The following is an 18,358-nucleotide window of genomic DNA, read 5'->3' as shown; positions in this document are numbered from 1 at the left end:
AATAGGAATTGGAAGCCACAAGCAATCTATTCAAGGGTGCAACAAGCTAAGGGGATGTGACGTGCCAATGTCTTTTGGTGATTTTCATTATGTGTCATTCTATTCTAATTCATTTTCAATTGGACCATCAGAGCTGCTGCCCTAAGCAGTACAACATGCAGGAATGAACGAGGGAGGATCTTGTTTAGCTGCAAAACATCCCAAGAAAGAAAATAATGATCTTTATGAAATTGCTGTAGATACAATCTGATAGCTGAGACAAAGCAAGTGGCTGGCCTTGTTTAAATCGATAAACCCTCCATTAGTTTTCTATAGACTAACATGCAATTTTTTGGGTGGAGCAGCATAGCATCTGTAATAGTACGCCTCTTTGACACAAAAAGCTAATGCACTCTACGCAAGTTAATGCAAGACTGAACCCACATTTCTATCAGATGGAAATGGAAAAAACGTCACAAATGTGCTGGATCCATAAAGCATGGCCAAGCCTGTTATCACAGACACCACATTTGTGTCACAATGCCCTCCAGGGGCAAGCTTTTGTGAGGGCAGAAAAACCTTGCCTCTAAATCCATTCAAATGACTGTGATCTCACGCATAGCGGAGATCAAACTTCTTAAGTAGCTATTGATCAGCTAGATGAACAGAGACACAGCGGCGGCTCAGACAGAAGGATGACCTCATTTCTACCTTTGACACAGCAGGAAGGCACAAATTGAAACCGCAGAAGGGTAAGCACACTTCTCACCCATCATTTCCTCAAGAACATGTGGTTGAATTACACTCAGGCACACCGGTGGTCATGAATCAATAGTCTGGAGAGGTGGCTTATGAAAAAGTGCACATGGTCGGGCTCATTTATTTTAAATCAGCAGTATCTGAGCTTGGGTTTCTTGATGAACAACCTCTGGTTAGATCATTTGAGGGCAGGAACAATCTTCTCTTTGAGAGATGGTCATGATAGACATGTTGCCAGTGCTGCAAGAAAAGGCCCAGAGGAATACGCCCCTTCTTGGAGGAAAACGCTGATCCAAGAGGATCTTTCTCCCAACTGACAAGCCGATAGACAAATGCTCTGGCTAGTCCTGAACCTTTCAAACTCCTGGCCCTCCTTCCGCTTGTCCTCCTCCTCAGTGTGTGTGCATGCACACATCTCCTCCACTCAGGCTTGTGTATGTGAACGTACACTCCCTCACATGGCTAATTTACAGAGCCCAGCTCTACTGCACTCAACACATTCCCTGGCTCCTGCATGAGGTTTTAATTAAAGATACAGCTTCGGTATTAAAATCACCCAATCCTTTATGCGTTTTCCGACATCTTACATCCATGAGGAGCTCAGTCTAGTAATCTGTGCTGGCTTGCTGGTCTGAGCCACAATTTACTGCATGTGTTACACATTTTATCACCAGCCGCTATATTACGTTAATCTGCCAAAGGATGCAAGGCGTAGCACCACCCTTGCTGATTCAAGGCTTTATGGACAAGTTCAATTCTATTTCTCAAAGCTTGTATTGGTGGGTCCTTGGGGAATTTTAGATAGAAGTTCATGGCTGGGAGCGCAAGGATGAAATGTGTCAGGTTGAACTTTTCCTGACAACACCGTTCCGAAAGCCTTATAAGTCTCTCCAGTAAAAAAAAAAAACAAAACCTGGAAAATAAAGACTACCCTCACAGCCAGCTTTTCATTTGTCGTTCTCTAGCCTTCCTTTTTTATTGTCCCACGGCACTGCCATAATGCAATCAGTAAGACTTTAGGAAAACTGGGTGCAATAGTGCACTTTTTTTTACTGTCCCAGAATCAATATGAAGAGTGAAAAACAGTGCCATGAGTAAATAGCGCTCACACACTCAGATGAAAAGTGCCTGTGGACAGAGGACACAAGGGGGTTGTTTAGAGTAGGCTTAGATTACCTTGATATACCACCACAGGTCTCTGCTGCAACTGTGATTGATTCATTGAAGTGAATTAATTAACAGAGCGTTTAGGTAGTGAATCAATTTAGCAATTGATTATTGTGCATTACCCTTATGGATTGGAGCTGATACTGACCATTAACAATAAATTGCGTTCAATTTAAATCAGTTCACGTCAGAGTTCATGCAGAGAAACGATCTGCTGTGAGTGATCCAACATCACTGAGGATTTGCCAAGTGCGACACAGAGACTGTGATGTCACTTCTGTACGCTAAAAAAGCATCCTTGCAACATTAGCGACATGCATATTATCTTTATGTTGCTTATCCTCAAGCTGTGCTCCAGGGCTAAATTACCCTGAAAGCCCCTTAATCTGCAGATTAATAATGGATGCTTTATAAGGAAGAAAATACTTAATGACTACACCTCTGCTGTTGCATCACTGAGTCATTTTCGAGTCGGAGCCTAAGATCACTTTGGCCTTGGTTGTAATTAAACAGCCTACATATTTTAGAGGCAAATGATGCTTGCTTTTTAATGAACAAGCCTGAATATTCAACACTCTGCTTCTTTATTACAAATACATTCAATATTCTGAAAAGGAAATGCAGCATTCACAGATGGCATGATGAAATTGGATAGTTGGCATGGAATTCTTGTAATAGGAAAATACAAAGTAGTCTAGCAAAGAACTGTCAATACAAACAACAGTTGTGTAGCTGTCCCTCTGAGTGTTACATACCATACCATGTTTGATGACTGTGGTGCAGAAAACCAGTCAGCCTGTACATTATAAAAGAATCCCATTATTGTGTATGAACTGTGACTCCACAGGTGATCGACACGTAAATGGGGTTGTACGTCTTAAAGCTACAATCGCAGAAATGACTTCTTCAAGATAGCAGAAGTTTCTTCTTGCAGTGACCTGAGCTTCAAGTTCAGGTTTTTTTAAAGGTGATTTTATTATGCATTTTTTCAACAAGAGCCTCTCCATTAGAAAGTCAGCCTCTTGTGTGACTGACCAGTTACAAGTTCTCCGCGCAGAGAACACACCGTCGATCGTGGAGTACCTGACATTATGTCTGAGTACACACGCTGTAGAACTTACTTCCCACAATGATTTGAATTCATTTGATCCTTTGTGGGGATTTTTCAGGCTAAAGTGCATGAGTGCATACATGAGGTGGTTTACATTCTAACTCATGTCTGAGGATGTATCAAGACTTTCTCCACAGACCAGCGTCTGTAGATGACAGCGAGCCTTTGCCATTGCTTGACCCAAATCTGCCTGAGGCTGCTCAGAACATTGATGCCTTTTTTTTTTTTTTAACAGGATTCCCTGGATGTGAGCTTCTGTCTGCGGTCAAGGGAAACTGATTTGGGTGGCGTGATGTCAGACGGAATGTATGACTACACACATCTCTGCCACTTTGGCTCATTATGGCTTACCCTGAGGTTTTATCTGAGGATCAATGGTTGCAGTCATCAGGCAGACTGGTGGCCTGAACGACAGAGGTAGAGAACGCTGAAGGGTCACTTGGGAGTGCAGAAACAAGGCTTTATGGGTACGCTTAAGATGGAGATTAGATGAGGGCTTTCCTATAAATTTGCTTCACGACACCACGTGTCAAAAGGGTTGGCTTACTTTTTACATCTATTTCAAATCAAACTGTATCTTCTTGTCTTTTCAAGCCTGGTTTTCCAGATACTAATCATGATTTTGAAAGACAAAACAATAAAAGCACAGATGAATTTCTTTTGGATAGACTTCAGCTATGGCACCATGTACTGTACATCAGTCATTAGAGATTATTCAATTCATCTCCTCCAGCTGTAGGTCCTAAAATTATAGTAGTTAAGAATATCATTATGCTCAAATAATGTTCTTCACTAAGAGGAAATAATTCTATTATTTTCCCACTATAAGGTTGGATATCTTTATCTGGCATGATGCAACATTTCACAGAAATCCACAAATTTACAACTTTATTAATGAGACAAGGTTTTAAAGAAGCTGATGTTCGTAATTTTAATTGCAACCCTACAGGCTGCTACAATTTCACGTTAAAAAATTTGAGTAACATATGGTCATGTCATTATTTTACCCTCTCCTGCCCTAGAGCAGACGGCTCCGGATTCACCAATGAATCCCTTCAGCAGGAACTCTTCCATGAACCTGTCAAGACTCTCTATTGCCATGTGACAAATCTCTCAACCAATGAAGAGCAAAATGGGATTTACTCCACCGCCTGAATTATTGAAGTGGAAAGTGTGAGAAATTTATAGGGCAAAATTCATCCACATTCCCTATGCATAATGTTTTAATATGTGTCCATTCTCAGATCACCCTCCCTGCATCCTCATCCCTCTCTGCGCCACATTATGCAAGAAGGCTGACACTCTGAGGCTCACAGCTTCCCAAAATACTCTCACTGGCATGTCCGGTTGTCTGATAGGGGTGCAGAGTGGTGACATTTCCATTCTTTGATTTTGGTGATGGAAATCATCACCAAAATTCTCATTCTTGGATCCCCAGCTAGTCAGCAGTTCAACCTTTACCTGCATAATTATAGCTCTACATCATCAATACAGATGATTCATCTGTGGTATTATATATTTTTTTTCCTATCCCCCTTTTGTTCTGTATAATGTATGTAATTCATGTTCTCTTATGAGAGAACATGTGAGGCAAGATTTAAAAAGAGTATGTCTTCTTGAATAGCCCATGTTCATGACTTTCATTACAACCACCCCTAAAAGGCTGTCACTAATGCAGTCCTTTGAATTCATTTTTATCAGTTTGCATTATTAGCTTTCACATCTTGCTTTGACCTTGGCTATTCTTGTAGCCTGAAGTGAGCATATTCTCAACCTTCCTTTGTAGACCTCTCTCCCTTCATCTGTCTCAAGCAGCTTTCAATATGACTTCATGACCTACAGCGAACTCAAATATGCTCCTTGCCCCAGAGTGACCAGAAGCTTTATCAAAATCTGGATTAGGTGTTGCAGCTTGAAAGCAAATAAAATGCAGGCTTAGGGGGAAAATGCTGCAGCAAAAAAGCACAACATGATACAGACAAACAACTCCGTGGTGAAGGTCAAAAATATTGCCTTGCCAGTCAACAGGCTCGACAATGCTGATGGCCTGAATCTAAAGAGAGTCCGTTGCATTAACACAGCCATGAGCAGCACTTTTTTTTTTTCAATTTGGCCACACAATCCTCTCTTTGACCTCTGTGGAAAAGACTAGTATGCCACAGTAAATTAAAACTCCAAAAGAAAGGCTTCGGGACATGCGCCAGTACAAAATCTCGAACTCCCCTTGTCTCCCATGTTGGCTGATGGACAAGTTTCTCTCTCTCCTTCTCTCTCTCTTACTCTTCCTCACACACTCTTCTACCCTGCAGTATTCATGGTCTCACCATGGTGAGGAGAGTGTTTGCCACTGCTTGACCTGAATATTTGCCCGGGGCCGGAGGCAGGGAGGGGATGGCAGGCCATTCCAAGCCAGCACAAAGGAAACCCATGACAGTTTCTATGTGCCAAGCAGATCTGCTTGCCTCGGGATGCATATGTATATAGGGAATGTTAAGTGCTGTTTCCATGCCAAGTTCATGCAGTACAAAAATTCCCTAGTTTGCAACATTTGACTTTCATAAGGAGTTGAGCATTAAATGCACTCATAAAGACTCCCCCCACAGGCAGGTATAGTTTTTCTTTATTACAGCACATTCCAGGTGGAGTGAATGATTTGCTGCAATCTGTCACACTGAATCATCAGTTAATTTCTGATTGATTTGGATTCTGGTGATTGATAGAAGAGAGGAAATTCAACTCAATGCCCTGCAAATGCAAAACAACCCCATAAGGGCTGCATCATTTGCTACAACACAGACAGGCAGGAGGTACAATCTATAAAGCATGGCAGCGATGATGGAGACATTGTGAACAGCATGCTGAAGCACTCAGACTCGCTGTGTGGTGTGTAGGTGATAATAGGGTTGAAATGTATCCCACTGGAACATATGTGGGGCAGAAAAAGAACAGAAATAAAAAAGAGACATTAGAGTCGCTTGACCTCAATGTTACCCTAAAGCTAGACTCTAGTGCCATCTATTGAAAACGTTTACAACTAATCAGTATTCTGTACAAACTGTGAGCTGCTGCTGCTGCTAAAGCAGCTTCTTCCCTGCACAGCTTTAACGTATTTCTTCCATCAAAATTGATCATCCTCAAGTGTGACTTAAGGAAAAATACGGATGAGTAATACCAATGCGTGTGAATTCAATGTGCTTTCAATTCAAACTGCTTGTTTTGACTCGATTTCTATTTTACAGCGACTCGAACAAAAGGACGATGTTTGATTTTGTTAAAGTCGAAGCGCAATGAAGCTGCTGCTGCGTAAAACTTCATGGAAACTACCTATTAGAAGGAGGTTCATTCAAAAAGCGCAAAGTGGCACGTAATCAAACGGAGTTCTGAGTGATTACCTTCTTTAAGCAGGCGGGAGTGAATAATGAGAATAAGAAAGCAGCAGATCGCCGCTCCGGTCAGTGCCCACGCAACTCTAAGCAGTTGCATCCTGGCGGAGGAAGGATTGTGGTGGATGAGACAGCCGTGTAGTGGGAGAGACACACTCCACCTCAGCTCACAGGCACGCACTGACTCATAATCTGCTGGCCATGTAATTCAGCATCCTTTTTGTGCAAAATCCTCTATTCATAGTCCGGTTCAATGTGGCAGAGAGGTTTGGATCCTGCGCGCCGACAAAAAAAAAAAGCGCTCTTGCTTCGCCGCCGGTGCGTCAGTGTCTCCAAACAGCAGGGCTGCTAACCCCCAATCAGCATCTGTCGGACAAACATCGTCTCTCACACCGGATCATATTCTCTGTATTATTTTCCGTCTAGAGTCTTTCGTGTACTCTGCTGCTCTGTAGATCGCGACAGAGCGGGCTGCGCTCCTTAGTGTGTCTCCTCAAGTGCGCACGGCGGTCCACAGCGATGCGGTGCGCAGATGATCACCGCTCTCCGCTGCATGTTACGCACATCTCTCCCACTGCTAGAGAGGCATAGGAAAACACTGCCAACCAAGTCCCCTAGCAAACTCTCTCTCTCTCTCTCTCTCTCTCTCTCTCTCTCTCTCTCTCTCTCTCGTTCTCCCACCCTCTCCATCTCTCACTCCTTTCTTTTTCATATTGGTCCGACGTGCTCTCTCTCTCTCTCTCTCTCTCTCTCTCTCTCTCTCTCTCTCTCCGTCTCTCTCTCGCTCCCCCCCTCTCTCTCTCTGTCTCTCTCTCTCTCTCCCTCTCTCTCTCTTGCCCATCCCTTCCCGCTGCCCACTTTCCCTTTTGACTCACGCCAATGCAACTCTTACCATTTACGCACGAACACTGCCAGCTTCATAAACTATGTATCTCCTGGATAATCCTCTCTTTATCTACGCGTCATGGCTCCTGAGAACCTTCCAAACCGGAGGCAGTGGGGATGAACGGCCCCTGATTTTTCTTAAATTAGATGCAGCTGAGCAAAAACTCTCTCTTTATATTTAATGTATTCTTCCATTAGATTAAAAAGAAAATCAAAATGGACGGAGGTGTGAATATCCGCACATCGCACTTCTCATTTTTCTTTCTCCTCCTGTGTGATGTGTTCCCTATATTGAATCAACTGCTTACGCTTTGCTCAGCTCCAAATTGCGTCACAACTCCCCCAAATAATCTTCTCCAGTTAAAAGGTCCGTCGTTGCTATAAAAAGATATTTTCCCTGATGAATAAGTGTGCAAACAGTGGGCTCCGTATGATCCAAACGGACTGCAAATAATTTTGCCTCATTTAGACAGTATGTTTTTTTTAACCCCCATGTTATGATAATGATGTCAGAAAGATTTATTTCCATGATAAAATATGTGACAACGTCCAGCCAAAATATTTTCTTATAAATTGCTGATTTTAGGTGGATTTTCACCATGAGTATGTTGGGAGATTTTCTGCACATTTTTATTAGACAATCTTCCCTGTTTAAAAGAAGTTCTAGGTTTGATAGCCTAGCCCGAGGCTCATGTTAGAATAATCAACACCACATGAAACCTATTACACATGTAGCCTAAAATTTCATCATATTTCAAACATTAATGAAATAGCAAATGATTAAAAAACCTCCGCTCCTCTGTCTCAGTCCGATGTTCAAAAAGGATATCAGAATTCTGAGTGGAAGCAATTCGACTGGAGGATGCCCAATATTGACAAGAAAAACAATGGCTTGTTTAATCTGCCATTCTCCCGCGGAGTACAAACCCGGCTATTGTTTCTATTTCATGTACATCTGTATACTGTATGATAGAGGATGATTGGAAAGATAAAAATTTTCCATTCAGCTGCTTCAGTGACTCAGTGACCTACCGGCTCAAATGGAGCATTTGAAAGCAGTGTTTTTCCCCTTGTGGCACTTGTGAGTTTCATCCCAGGGTCTGTGTTGTTAGAATTGAGTAGAAATGACATGTGTGATGACTGACAGTGCCACTCAAAGCAAAAAGCTGTCATTGCAGTGTCAATAAAGTTGTCCCCTGCAGCTACTAGTACTAATTAACTGATAACGTTCTCTGTTGGATGGCATGCGTGTCAGACCAATCATGTTAAAGTTTATGCCTTTGTTTGCATGTGTTTATGTCATGCTTTCATGGGTGTATGTGTGTGTGTGTGTGTGTGTGTGCGTGTGTGTGTGTGTGTGTGTGTGTGTGTGTGTGTGTGTGTGTGTGTCTGTGTCTGTGTCTATGTGTCAGAGAAGGCCTTCTTTTCTTTCTCCTCTGTCTTCTCCCTAACACAATAATCATCTATTGCATGGAAAACAAGAGACCTGACCGCAACAGAGGTCAGAGTTGGAAAAGTGTTTGTGGTTTTTGGGGTTTTTTTGACTGTGAGTGTGTATATATAGTACAAAACCATTGCATGTGCTGATAACGCCCTGAAAACCTTTACAGAGACCTGAACTGCTGAATGTATGTCATGCAGTTAGTGTCATGCTATAAACTATCATGCACACTGGAATGACTGGTATGTGATGTCAGCAATTTAAGAGAAAGCTGTTTTTACAGAACTGTATTATAAGCCTAAATGTAAGCAGCAGAGTATCACGGGCAAGTAAAAGACAAATATGTGAACTAAAACTTCAAAAAAACAAAACAAAAAAATACACACACACAATGCAACCTGCTCAGCCTTTTGACACAGATATCCAGAACTGCATTATTAGGGTAACCTCCATTGCGAATTCCCATAAAGGGAATCTATGCGTTACACCTCAGTACATCTGTGTATGTACCAAGTCTGATGGGAGGTTTGGTCAATACATATCTCCTAAAAGACTGATGGACTGTCTGTTTATCATTTCAATAATACCGAATCATTATTTATTAATCATTCACTGCCGTATCCTTGTAGAGTCAAATGCAGTTTACAGACTGTATGTATACAGCAATTAACTGTGACAAGTTTTGCAATGTAAATTTGAAAGAATACAATTTCAATTAATACATTAATTTGAGAGAACATTATGAAACTCCGAAATACAGTGCATTACAGGTAAAGCTACAGTCACTTAATTACAGAGTACTTACAGAGATTTATATATATATATATATATATATGTGTGTGTGTATATATATATAAAACCAGCATATATATATATATATATATATATATATATATATATATATATATATATATATATATATATGCTGGTTTTACTGTGTTATTTAAACTCACCCAAAAAGCAATGAACTAAATTAGATTAGCCTTATAAGAAGCCTAAAAAACCCATTGGAATCACTGTGACTGGAATACTGTACTTTTTAATATGCCATAGGAGCCACATATAACTACTGTAACAACATCATATTGAACCTATAAAATAGTCTAAAAGGACCCAACTGTTGCAGTATGTGCAGAGGTTGGAAAAGAAAGTAGCTTTACTCATTTATTTCTAAAATGAACTCATGGCTTCTGTGCAGGTATTTGTGAAGTACACATTAACATTAGTTATGCTCAACAAACAACCTCCAAATGTAGAACAACCTGTATTCAAACACTGCTATGGAATAAAAACAGGGTGATTCTTAAAAGTTAATTGTCACTATCTTCATTACAAGTATAGGAACCTCAGTTATGGGTATGTCTTTCCATTATTGTTGTGTAAGACAAAGAATGATTTTTTCTAACCCTGAAGACATCATCAGTTATTTAATTAAAACACTCAGTGGTCACAGTTTTCATGTATATACTCTACTGCATATAGTAATTATTTTTACATACCAAGTAGCGCTTCTATATATTATTTAGTGCAAAATGAGTTTTTCTTTTTTTCCCTTCTGGAGTTTGTGAAAACCTGAGGGTCCACTCTGAAAGATTCAGGGGGCAGTCACTGAATATAATATTCATAATTAAGTTTTATTAGTTTTTAATCACCTTAAATTAAGAATCAGCGTCATTGTGATCCGATTAAAGCCTTCAATATGAACGACTTTGATTCTACAGTAGCTCAGAATGGACAAACCAGAAAGAGGTTCTAAAGTGGGCCCTTTATGTCAACTCCTCTCTTTGCTGAAAACAAATTGACCATGAAGTAATATTACATCAGCTGAATAAATATATACAAATTGTCTGACAGATGTCATGTCATGAATGATTGCAGTATCAAGCTGATATTATTTATTAAACATTTTAATGCCAGAATGTTAGCAGACCTGTGACCCGCAAGGCAGAAAAGCAGCTGAATACGAGATGATTTCGGTCATCTTGTCTTCAAGAAAATGAATGGATGGATGGATGTTCCCTGAAATTATTCCAGAAATCACAGGAGCTCATGTCGGGGCTACTGAGACCATTTATTTCTTCTATCCATTTTCTGATGATTACTTTCCTTTGCCGGGTCACAGGAGACTTGAGTTGAGCTTATCCAGCTGACAGTGAGTGAGAGGTTGGGTATATTCTGGACAGGTCCTCAGTTCACATAAAGAAACAACCACATATTTACTTTAAAAGCTTTGGGCAGTTCAGAGTCACCAATTAACTTGTATTACACATTGCTGGGAGGAAGCCAGAGCACTGATTGTGGAAGCTCCAAACTAAACCAAACATGCAAACTAAAGCCGTATATCTGGATCGGAACCTAAAACTGCCTTGTTCATCTTGATTTTTTCTTGTCACACTCATTTTTTTGTACAATGTGGTAATAACGTGTTCAAATTAGTGTTAGAGCCATGTGACATTCTATTCCATTCTTCTTTTTTTCATAGATTATTAAACCATTTTCTTCCTCTCCATCTTCACACCACCCACCTACACTGCTGCCATCCTCTCTTCCCTTCTCCTCCTCCATGCTGCCACCCCCTCACCGCTGCTTTTCCATGCCAGAAGCCAGGAGAGGCGTTACTTGCTTTGTCCTCTGTGCAGGTCACTGGCCGTATGCCAGACAGAGCCTATGCCAATAAAAGCCATGAGTAATGGCCTAAAACTTCCACATTCGCTGTGTTTCCCATTATTTCCCATGGCCGATAAATTTGGAGTAGGTCTTAATCAGATGGAAAAGCTGGAACATATGTCTCACATCCAGCAGCTTGTCCAACACAAAGATTCTTACTTTAATAAAAGTTAAAAGTTGAGATGACAGCCCCTAATATGGTTTCCTTTGTGATCTAATGTGTCTTCTGACAGGTGGGGACATTATTTTTTGGACAGATGAACACACTCCCGCTGTCTGTCAGGAAAGAATTACGGCCTGTGGGATACATTCAACTCTAATAAAGTCCTGTAAGAATGCTGCAGACAGATAATTGGATAAATGTTCAATCGTCTATGAATTACAAAGGAAAGAAAAGAAATTTCACAGCAAACAAAGTCCATCCATCCCTTTGCTTCTAGACGAGATGATACCAATCGTCCAGAATGTACCCAGCAAAACCAATCATTAACAACTCTATGATGATTTGAGACGGAGACGATCCGGGGCACTGGATCAGAGTTAAGAGATATGACAGATGTCCCCGTATTTAGTAAAAATCAACAGACACTGCCCACAGCAATGGACATTATTCAAGAACACAGAGTTGGAAATTCCAAATCTCTACTAATGGATCCCAAACAACTTTCTTTGTGGACAATTTTTATTGTGGTCCAGCTATAAAAAAAAACAAATGTTCATAATTTTTTTGTTTCTTTTTCTTTAATGGTCTAGCATTCCCTATATTGATGATAATTTAAAAAAAAAAAAAGTAAGAACACAACAACTTAATGCGGCAAAAACAGAAGGGTAGGAAAAAATAGAAAGGTCCTAATGTAGGTAGGAATGTGGTCTAATAATTGGGCAACATGTCATCAATGATGAATGGTAGAGCAACCAATAATTGACCAACAATACATGCTTATAATGAAAATTTAAAGAAAAAAACTACCGGTACACATCAATGTAGTGATAAATTCAAAGTTGATTACTCTTTGATGGCATTGAATATATTAAAAATGAAAACATGATTTAATACCACAATCCAACTTCATCATGGAGAAAAAAAATGAAAAACCAAAAAAAATGACTGAAAATTTATAAAACATAATGTAGAGCTGAGGGAGATAACAGAGGTGGGTGGTGATTCTTTGCAGGATCACTATGAGAACTATATAACTATCAGCAGAAACATCAAATGGCTGTTACTACACAAAAGTAAGCATCAATAATCATGTTTTTCATGAAATGTGCAGTAGATTCATCCTGTCTTCATTCAGAGGGCACGAAGCACCAATTAAGCTTGTGAATATCTCTGTTTCATCAGTTTTTGCTTCAGGTTGATATGACATTTACTGTCTTTGTTGCTGCTCGCTGTCAGTCGTCCATGCCAGACACAGGAAAGGAGAAAAGTGTCTTTCAGGAAATGATCCATCAAAAACACATCATCTCAGACATCTGTCACAATTATATATTTTAGGGAATTATTAAAAACTAAATATAAATATGGAAATATATGAGCTGTAAAGAACATACCAGTGTCCTTTCTAGCTCATTTACTTCTATAAAGTGCTTATTATAGGTCTAAAAGAAAAGATAAATTACTTTTATTAACTCCAATTCTATTCAACCCTATATTTCTGGGGAACACCTTTGCACCTAATCTGAAAAGGAATTAAGGAATGATCTCACATGCACCTTGTGGAGGGGCCTATCTGTCTACTTTTGACAGGCTGATGCATGGGTCGCCACTCAAAGTACCTTCTTAAAATATTTGACTTAACGAATCAAGAATGTCTCAGATTTTGAGTAAAATCAGTTTAAAATGTTTCAAATTTGTGTTGAACCAGCTCTCTGTCTGCGTGGAGATGCACGACGCATAAGGAAATAGTTATTTTTAGTCATTTAATACAAGTGATGAAATATTCATGGTTTTCAATCTAAACATCTTAAATGTTTAAACATCTGGCTCTCTTTAATTGGGAGCAGTGTCACTCATGCTAACTGAAGCAGGGAAGTTATGATAACATTCATTATTAACTGTATACACACAATGCACAGTTAATTGTTACTATAGGAAATGCAATACAGCAAGATGGCAATCATTAGTGAGAGGCTCATCCTCCTGAGCACGCCGCTAAGCTACATTTCCTGTAGTTGGAGACAAGTGTCACCCATCTGGGAGCTTCCTCTCCATTTATTCTCCATTTGCTCGATCTTCAATCATCCATCATCCCTCGGCACTGAAGGCTCACCTGGCCTGATTCCATTAGTTACCAGTTAAGTGCTCTCGTACCATCATAATCAGTGGCATTAAAAGCTGCACTTAGTTTATTTAATTCATTAAAGATTTTCTTTTCATTGCATTTACAGACAGGTAGGGTAAAAAGTAAGGAACTGTTTTATGCTGTCCGTTAAATATCAACAAAAATTTTTTTAGGGGAATAAGCTTTTAGGTTTTATGTAGATGATTTACACTGCATGATAATGTTACCATGTCATTAAGCATTAAGATGTCTGTATGTTACAGTTAAAACTGCAGAATGACTTTGGTTCTGTGTAAGTACCAATGTATGTGACAATTATCACATGTGTGACTTTGATGGAAAGAAACAAAAACTAAGGTGAGTGTTACAAGTATTGTCTTCTAAGTAACATTCATTCATTCATTCATTCATTCATTCATCATGGACATCTGAGGTAATGATCTCTGTGTCAGACAGATTTACGCTTATCTAATCTTCAGATTCCAACTTGACTGGGTTGAATAAGGCAAACTGTAGACTGTAATCTTTGGTCCAAATTCCAACAATCCAGCTGTAATTGTTATTGGAGCATGTTAATTATCTTAATCATCAGACCAAACAAATTTAAATATTTTAACACCCTAATTTCCCTTTGGGATTGATTAATTGAAATTAATCCTGTATGCCACACACATTATTATTTTTTAAATAGTAGATTGTTTAATCATTTGCAACACTTGATTCAACATGCAGTGTGAATGGACTTAATGTTTCTTCTCTTTATTTTTATATTTTTATCTGTTTCTTCATCATTTGTGTTACATTGTAGACATGATTCAGATTTGTTATTTTACAGTTGATTTAATGTATTATCTAGTTTGTGATTTTAATGTACACAACCCTAGAAAGAGTATATCATTATACTCATCATAGTAATATTAGAGAAACAACTTCAGGTAAGGTGTAGAAATGAAAGCAAGTAGAATTCTAGTGACATATGTTACTTTTTCAAATATATATTTTATACAAAGATTTAAGGGTATGCTGCACAAATTATGTCAGTTTATTAAATAGCAATATACACACTTGAGACATCATTTATACTTTAAGCAGTTTATTTATCTCAGGACCAAACACAAATAAAAGCAAAACACAATTTTGCCTGTTCACTCCAACACTTCAAGGGCTTAGATGTGTGTATTGTTACTTAGAGGACAAAGTATCCAAAAAATAAAAAACTAAATCAATGAGAATCGCAAGAAAGAACAAAATAAAACTGGAAACACTAAGAACTGAGGCTATTTCTTCTTAAATCTATTCGTTACCAGCCTTTTATGAAGATCCCTCAATACAAAGTGGAAAAAAAAACTGACATTGACTAAACAATGCTGCTCATTTACAGTGTGTATAGTTACTTGTAATACCTCTCATCAAATCAGTTGGTTGTTTTATAGCTGATTACAATAGATAATATCTGTTACACTGACATATGCCAAAATAAAGTAATTTAGAACTTAGATGTTTTAATTCCTGACCAGACTTTGAAATGTTCCTGACAAAATGCCCAAAAAAATCAAATATGCATCAACTGAAATTACTTTTTTTTTCAATTTGTGTCAAAAGAAGTTGCAATATAATCACTATTATTAAGTGTTTTTCTTTTGTTTTACTATTATGGCCAAATCTGTGTCATTACTGATATATTGAGTTGATTATGGAGAAAACCCTAGCATCTCACATTAGTGTCAACAGCCTCAGTTAATTTTCAATACAAGAATTCAGGGGGGGGGGGCTTTGTCATTTAAATATTGATCAATTTTAGTAATGAGAATGTCGCATTCAATCCATTAGGACGTAATTATTAAAAATCAATATCCTATAACCTTTAAATGAACCATAGTTTCTATTTCATAATTTCTATTTCCTGAAAGAGCATCAATAGTTTTTTCTACTAGTCCCCTAAGTCCGGTTTCTTGCTGATGAAAAGCTTCTTAAACCATCACAAGAGTCTCACAAGATACTGTAAGCAGGAAAATATGTGCAAATAACTAAGGATATAAAAGGTGGCAGAGGGAGGAACAGAGGTGATTCTGAGGTGCGCTGAAGTAAAGAGATGGGGCAAATCAAGTTAGGCAAAACAGAGATTCACCTCAGTGTTACGTAATTATATACTAAAAGTGAAATTTAGCGCCATATCTTCTCTTATGAACATTAAAATAAGATAAGGTCAGCAAAAATAAATGAAAAGAATGATCCAACATTTTAGAGATTAAATTAAATTTATAAAATTTGTAGCCAAGCGTTGACAGCACTACGTTTTCAAGGGAAACTTAATCCCAACTTGGATTTTGTTCAAACACAACTTCAACCTCATTGGACGACTCATGTCTGTTTTACACCGCTGCTGCATGGAGGTGAACAAAGTGAGTGGCACAAGTGAAGTGAGTGGCAGGTAGACAAAAGCACAGACATTCCAGTCCAGACACTTTCAATATATTTGGACAACAACAACACTTTTGTTAAAATTGGGGATAGAAAATGTTTGTGGTCACTTTCAAACAAGGAAACCAACTTTTACTCAAATGCAAGTGCGAGTGGTATTGAATTTCTTGTTTAAGTCTGCAAGACAGGTAAGAACCTTTCCCAAAATGTCCAACTATGTTCTGAAACGGCAGTACATAATGTCTATGCCTTTGATCTTGCAGTTATGCTGATTTGTCTAAATCACAAACGAACCTCTATACATAATAGGATGGCTGTGGCTTAGATATTAAGAGTAGTAGCCACTTATTAAAAGGTTCAGTGGAATGAATAAAATGCAGAAAGGAATTTACTCTTTGGGGATCACTGATATGCTCAAGAAAAAAAAATGGGGGAAAAAACCATTTGTTTCAACATTACAATGTACAATATGTAGATCATATAATATGTGGTGACGCACTTTTTTTTTATTAATAAGCAGAATCTGATTTTGTAAAATACAAATTTTATTTTCTTGGGGTTTCAGTGTCGTTTATGGCGCTCTTTGGGCTTCGAAACGATGTTAAAAATAAACAATCTAAATAAATGATGCACGACAGGATCCGTGCTCTCCTGCAACAAGATGAGAAGCAATAGAATGGAAATTGAAAAGCACAAATAGCATTAAAGCAAGAGGAGTTGTGGCCTCTCTGACCAAAACAAAATTCAATTGTGAAAATACGTACAGGAGATGATGATAACATTGTTGGCAACACTTGCTGCAGTAGGTTGAAAAAAATATACAATGAAGCAGTGTTGCTTCTAGATTGCTGTAACTTTAAGTTGAAATGGGTTGTCTTCATTAAACTGGGTAATGGAAAGAGAAAGAAAGAAAAAGAAGAAAGGAGAAGGGTCAGTTTCAGAAAAACCTACCAGTCTTTTTGTAAGAGGGAGTGCAGCAATGAAGTGGCTCAAAGGGTGAGATGATTCACAATTTTGAAGAAACACTTGAACAGAGACTCAGACACTAACACAATCTGTCTGTCACCACAGGCAGCTGACGGACACACATTATTGGATCCATACGCCGCCTCTTTGCTCAGCTGCAGCTCTTCACTGCAGACACATGGCCTGCAGTTAATCAGCCACAGGGATTATTTGAGGATAAAAGCAAACACTATGAGCTCAACAAAAATTGCAAGAAGAGAAATAATAAGCTTGAATGCTTTTCATTGTTGTTCTGATGTACCTCGTGTTGTCCGTTCTCATCAAGCTACCCCCCCCCCCAAAAAAAAACAACAACAACAAACTATTCTAAGTTCATTTCAGCAAAAATAACCCAAGGTGCAAAAATGAAGACAAGAATAGAGTTTGTTTTTTTTAAATCTAAGAATAGCTGACATATTTAATTTACAGTAGTTAATAAATGTAATTTACCAATCAAGAAGAACAAAAAAGAATCAAGTTTCAGTCAGTCTTGAGGAGGTGTTTCTCCTGTGTTGAGTCATACACTTGTGGAGTGCTTGTTTGGTCTCCCCAGTGTATAAATCATTGCATTCCTCACTGCATTGGACAGCATTCACTACATTTCTCTGTTTATGTTGCAGTGTTTTGTCCTTAGGGTGGAAGACTCAGCTTCTGACTTAGTGTGTTAACAGGTTTGAAATGTATGGGAATCATATGTTTACGGAAAATTATTTAGAATTTTTCCTAAAACATCAGCAATGTCCAAAAACAAGAATGCACAGGAAAGGGAAGACAAACGGAAACCTGTTGCAACCTCTTGCAACTGTTTTTTTTATTTTTTATTTATTTACTGTTTTCTGCTCCAACAGCACTTTAAGTATCTGGACACTCTATGAGTCAATTAGAACTGAAGAGGTCTCTTGGATCAGAGGTGAAATGTCTTCAACCAAACTACAGCAAGTTCAGTTCATTATTTTATTGCTCTTCTTGATTTACCTTGACCTGGGCGTGTGAGAACCTACACAGGCAATTTACAAAAACAACACTTAAAACAATAGCTCACGTCTTTTGCTGATCTGACACTTGTTGGAAAAAAAATTCTAATTTGCTGTCAAATATTAAATAGATATTGCACTGTTTGGATTTCAGCCAATAAAATATGAAATACTGGCTTGTGGGCATGGGTTAAACATCCCAAATCGTGCATCATGCTTTGACACATGCTAACTAATGCTCTTCATTGGCATGTTGGTGCAGTGGGTCTGGTTTTGACTCC

At 38.6% G+C, this 18,358-nt stretch overlaps 1 protein-coding gene across 2 annotated transcripts in view; it reads right to left on the bottom strand.

Annotated features, from left to right (window-relative positions):
• Nucleotides 1-18,358, bottom strand: part of tafa5a (TAFA chemokine like family member 5a) — a 128,240-nt gene that overhangs the window by 79,456 nt on the left and 30,426 nt on the right. Inside the window, exon 1 of one of the 2 annotated variants that reach the window (XM_068307127.1) lies at nucleotides 6,409-6,956. The exons of the other annotated variant lie outside the window; for it this stretch is intronic. Coding sequence (XP_068163228.1) covers nucleotides 6,409-6,499 — 91 coding nt within the window. The 5' untranslated portion in view covers nucleotides 6,500-6,956. Of the gene's footprint in view, nucleotides 1-6,408; nucleotides 6,957-18,358 lie in introns of those variants that run through there. 2 annotated transcript variants of the gene reach the window in all.

This window comes from Antennarius striatus, chromosome 22 (genome assembly GCF_040054535.1).
Source record: "Antennarius striatus isolate MH-2024 chromosome 22, ASM4005453v1, whole genome shotgun sequence".
NCBI lineage: Eukaryota > Metazoa > Chordata > Actinopteri > Lophiiformes > Antennariidae > Antennarius > Antennarius striatus.
Note: the sequence above shows the minus strand (reverse complement) of the source record. Positions and strands in the feature narration are given on the sequence as shown.